Source organism: Salvia splendens, chromosome 6 (genome assembly GCF_004379255.2).
Source record: "Salvia splendens isolate huo1 chromosome 6, SspV2, whole genome shotgun sequence".
Taxonomy (NCBI): domain Eukaryota; kingdom Viridiplantae; phylum Streptophyta; class Magnoliopsida; order Lamiales; family Lamiaceae; genus Salvia; species Salvia splendens.
This window is the reverse complement of record NC_056037.1, coordinates 23,985,137-23,989,996: the sequence shown is the minus strand read 5'-3', so window position 1 is coordinate 23,989,996 and position 4,860 is coordinate 23,985,137. Positions and strand designations below refer to the sequence as shown.

General features: G+C 46.5%; 1 protein-coding gene across 1 annotated transcript; it reads right to left on the bottom strand.

The window, feature by feature from the left end:
* Window positions 1-1,521: 1,521 nt before the first annotated feature.
* Window positions 1,522-3,601, bottom strand: LOC121808998. Its single transcript, XM_042209548.1, has 3 exons — window positions 2,774-3,601; window positions 2,325-2,583; window positions 1,522-2,219 (listed from the first exon to the last, which is right to left on the bottom strand). The coding sequence occupies exons 1-3, from the start codon at window positions 3,599-3,601 to the stop codon at window positions 1,522-1,524; spliced, it is 1,785 nt and encodes a 594-aa protein (XP_042065482.1).
* Between the last annotated feature and the right edge of the window lie 1,259 nt (window positions 3,602-4,860).

The following is a 4,860-nucleotide window of genomic DNA, read 5'->3' as shown; positions in this document are numbered from 1 at the left end:
GATAGCATAAAGACTCGTCTTGCTGTTAGATCCATTCAGTGCTATACCACACCAACGTCATCTTATTTCAATAAGGTTTAGAAATAATCAGACTGACATTGCAACCTTTCGCGATAGGTAGTATAGGCCTATCTAGGTTGTGAAATTCTTATTTTTCTTTGTTTAGAACTGACCGTGGTACCTTAAATTGGACGACGGCCACAACCGGTCTACTATAACAAAGACTTAGACTTTGTTACGTTTGCTCATACATTTAAATATGCAATAAACAACCATTAAATGTAAAACATAACAACATTATGACAAAAATAATCTGTTGCATTTATTTGGAAAATAACCATTAGAGTTTTACAGTATCCAATCTCTCGAAAGGTGATTTCTAGTATACAAAACCCTAACAGCCACATCTTAGTCTTTTCCTTGTACCACATGGCAGAGTCATAGGCATCCAGACGGAGCTCTTCAAGCTCTTGTAGCTGCATTCTCCTCTCTGCAGCTCCAGCCCCGGTATTCATATTCATTTCCTTGACTGCCCAGTAAGCTTGATGCTCCACTCCCACCGGCAGATGGCATATCTTCCCAAATACCAGCCGTTATGGGGACATTCCGATATGTGTTTTGAATGCTGTCATGTAGGCCCAGAGTGCGCACTCCAGACGACGGCTCCAGTCTTTCCTCGTGGGATTGACCGTCTTTTCTAAAATAGCCTTGATTTCTCTGTTTGATACTTCAGCTTGGCCATTGGACTGCGGGTGATAGGGTGTGGAGAGGCGGTGGTGGACTCCATATTTTCTCATCAAGGCTTCGATGGTTCTGTTGACAAAGTGAGTTCCCTGGTCTGAGTTAATAGCTCGTGGCACCCCATAGCGGGTAAAGATGTTCGACTTTAAGAACTTCGCCATTTCTCTGGACTCACATGTCCTTGTTGCCTTTGCCTCGATCCACTTGAACACATAGTCCACCGCTACTAAGATATAGAGATTGCCTTCAGAAGATGGGAAAGGTCCTATAAAATCCATTCCCCATACATCAAATATTTCACAGACAATAATGGGGACCTGAGGCATCTCATCTCTTGTAGATATCCCTCCAGTAAGCTGGCATCGAGGGCACCTCTTGCATAACTCATAAGCATCTCTATGGATGGAAGGCCAGTAGAATCCGTTGTTCAGTACTTTCCTTGCTATTTTCTTTGGTCCGAAGTGACCACCCAAGCCAATGCGTGGCAGTGGACCATCACATCTTCTTGCTCCCAGTCTGGTATACAGCGTCAGATCACTTGATTTGCTCCCATTTTCCATAGGTAAGGATCATCCCAATAGAAGTATCGGGAGTCGCTTTTAAGCTTTAGCTTCTGTGCCCTTGTAGCTTCATCACTTCCAGGTAGCTCACCTGTCACAAAGTAGTTGGCCATGTCTGCAAACCATGGCTCTTTCCGCGTATGCTGTCCCTTGCTTCCTTGCTCGGCTTGATCAACCTCTTCCACTTGGTTGACCCATGGTCGGTCAGATGTTGACTTGATCATGTAGAGGTGCTCCTCAGGGAATGCGTTTGGGATAACTTCATCTTATCTTCTTGTAAAATTCGGCTTAAGTGATCCGCCACTTTGTTCTCACATCCCTTCTCGTCGACTGCCTCCCTGTCGAATTCTTGTATGAGGAGGACCCATCTGATCAGTCTTGGCTTTGATTTTTTCTTAGCCAACAGGTACTTGATCGCAGTATGGTCAGTATAGACTATCACTTTGGACCCTAGCAGGTACGGCCTGAATTTTTGAAATGCGAAAACCACCGATAGCATCTCCTTTTCGGTCATGTCATAGTTCTTTTGTGCCTGATTCAACGTTTTTGACGCGTAGAAGATGACATAACTCTTTCCTTTGATTTTCTGACCTAATACTACCCCCACAGTATAGTCGCTAGCATCGCACATCACCTCAAATGGGTGATTCCAGTCGGGGGCGCGTATTTTCGAAGAACTTATCAATCTGTCCTTAAGAAATTGGAACGCGGCCTTGCAGGCATCAGAGAATTCAAACTCCACATCGTTCTGGAGAAGCTTCGTCAGAGGCTGGGCTATCTTTGCAAAATCCTTGATAAACCTTCTATAGAACCCAGCGTGGCCTAAAAAGGCTCTGATCTCCTTCTGATTTGTAGGATACGGCAGCTTTGCAATGACCGCTACCTTTGCTGGGTCGACCTCTATCCGCCTGCTCGACACTACATGGCCCAGGACTATTCATTCAGTAACCATAAAATGGCATTTCTCGAAATTCAGTACCAAGTCCTTCTGGCGACATCTTTCCAATACCCTGTTCAGGCTACGCAGCCCTTGATCAAAGTCGTCCCCATAGACAGTAAAGTCATCCATGAAGATCTTAATGCAGTCTTCCAACAGGTCAGAGAAGATACTCATCATGCATCTTTGGAAAGTGCCCGTGGCATTGCAGAGGCCAAACGACGTCCTCCTATAAGAGTAAGTGCCAAAGGGGAAGGTAAACGTCGTCTTCTCTTGGTCATCTGGATTTACAACGATCTGGAAGTAGCCACTATAACCTTCCAAAAAAGCTGAAGTACTACTTCCCTACCAATTTCTCCAACATTTGATCAATGAATGGCAGAGGAAAATGATCCTTCTTTGTAGCTTGGTTCAGCTTCCTGTAATCTATGCACATCCTCTACCCCGTGACCGGCCTAGTCAAAATCAACTCATTTTTTTCATTTTTCACGACTTGGATTCCTCCTTTCTTGGGCACCATGTGTACTGGGCTGACCCAGTTACTATCTAGAATGAAGTAGATAATTCCGATCGATACCAACTTGACAATTTCCTTGAGCACTTCTTCCATCATGTTGGGGTTGAGTTTCCGTTTTTGGTTGCGGTGTGGCTTGGCTCCTTCTTCCAGTTGGATGTGGTGCATACACAAGTCTGGGCTGATGCCCACCAAATCTGTCAGCTTCCAGCCAATAGCCTTCTGATTCTTTCTCAACACTTCCAGCAATCTGTCTTTCTGCCCCTGAGTCAACTGACTGTTGATGATAACGGGCATTGTTTCTTCCTCCCCCAGGTAGGCGTACTTAAGATGTGCTGGAAGGGGTTTCAACTTCTTCGCGGGCTTTGGCTCTTCAGTAGGCAGAGGATTTTCTGCCACTTCTTTTTCTAGTGCCTTGCCTTGATCAAGCCGCTTCGTTAGGCTAGATACTTGAGCTATCCCACTTGACCCAGCTGGCTTCGGGCGCTCGCAGAAATCCGTTATTGCTTTTGCAATGGCCTGGTTGTCCATCTCTCCGACCTTCGTGGTACCATACCACTCTTCTACTTCTTTCTCGACCTCCTCGTCTACAGCGGAGTCAGTGAACTGCCTCTTTAGGAATTCTTCCTCCAAAAATTCCTGTACTAAGGGTTCCGTCACATCTACCGAGTATATGTTCTCGTTGTTGGCTGGCCTCTTCATGGCTTCATCTATATTGAACATGAACTGCTCTCCATTGAAGTCCGAGCTTATCGTCCCATTACGGACGTGTATAATGGTGCTGGCCGTAGACAGGAACGGCCATCCCGGTAGGACTCCACTCGACTCGCTTGCTGCTGGCTCCGTCATCTTGATTACGAAAAAATCGGCTGGGTACAGAAAGTTATACACCTTCACAATAACGTCTTCTAGAATTCCTTCAGGGTGAATACACTATCTGTCGGCCAACTGGATCATTATGTCAGTGTCAATGAGCTTGGCCGCTTCCAGCTTCTCATAGATAGTATATGGCATCACATTGATGGATGCCTTGAGATCGCACAACGCGTGCTCTACTTAAATATCTCCATTGAAGGAAGATCACTTCGCTGGATCACGGCAGAGATATTCTCATCTGCAATCATTTTACCTTCCTCATTGACCTTCCCTGCCAGGTAGTCTTTAATAAATTTGCTGATCGGGGGCATCTTTATCGCCGTTAAGAGTGGCACCTTCATCTCCACGTCCTTGAACATACTTGCCACATCGATTGTGGCATCCCTCTTTCTTGTCACCGTTCCACGGTATGGATATGGCTTAACTTTCTCAGTTTCCTCTCTCCGACTTTTCTCTGAGGATTCACCTCCCACTTTTGCCTTGCCCTTTTCACTCCCGTTTGCTTGCTCTGCTCCACTGGATTCTCCTTCTCCTTCATGGCTCGGCCCAGACATAGATGCTGGAGATTCCGTAGGTGGAGTTGGGCCCTAGTAGGCTTTTCCTGATCTTAGGGTTACTTCGCTAATGTTTTCTCGACCAGGTGGCTGCACAGTGGCTGGAATCCTGCCTTCATTTCCCCTCAGCTCGCCCAGTGACATCGCAACTTGAGAAAGTTGCTTTGTCAGCATCTCCAATGCCGCCTGCTGCTCCTTCTAAGCCTCTTGGATTCCCACATTGCATTGTTAGGATGGTGTGGTACTATCATATCTCCCTGACTATCGTTGGGGTGTCGGTTATATCTTTGATTCGGCGGTCCCCCACTGTAGTTGGGTTGCGGGTAGTCATATTGCCCATAATGCTCTTGCTGGTATTGCGGCTGATTGTGTTGTTGATTTCCAGGGTACAGATTTCCCCGTTGGTGTGGTGGAACGTAGCTGACCATCTGGTTGTTTGGCTGTCTTCCCTGGTTGCTTGACTGTGGGCCCTGAAGTCTGTATCCCCAGTTTCCCCCCGATTGTCTGCTTGACCAGTTGGGTTGTCCTCCATTAGATCAGTTCCCTTGAGTTCCGCTTTGTATTCTGTTCCCTCCAGTGTTTGGTTTATCCTGGATCCGAGCAGGCCAGTTGGGCTTCCCTTCAGAGGGTTGCATCTGCTGTGTTGAAGGTTGAGGTAGTTGGCTTTGACTCTGATCA

Bases quoted from the DNA above. Each gene is read 5' to 3' on its own strand.
- LOC121808998 (XM_042209548.1), bottom strand. From the start codon at position 3,601: ATGACGGAGCCAGCAGCAAGCGAGTCGAGTGGAGTCCTACCGGGATGG. The intron at 2,584-2,773 runs GTCAGCCCAGTA...AGAAATTGGTAG, and splicing joins TCATTCTAGATAGTAACTGG to GGAAGTAGTACTTCAGCTTT. The intron at 2,220-2,324 runs GTAGCCTGAACA...TGGGCCATGTAG, and splicing joins CGACTTTGATCAAGGGCTGC to TGTCGAGCAGGCGGATAGAG.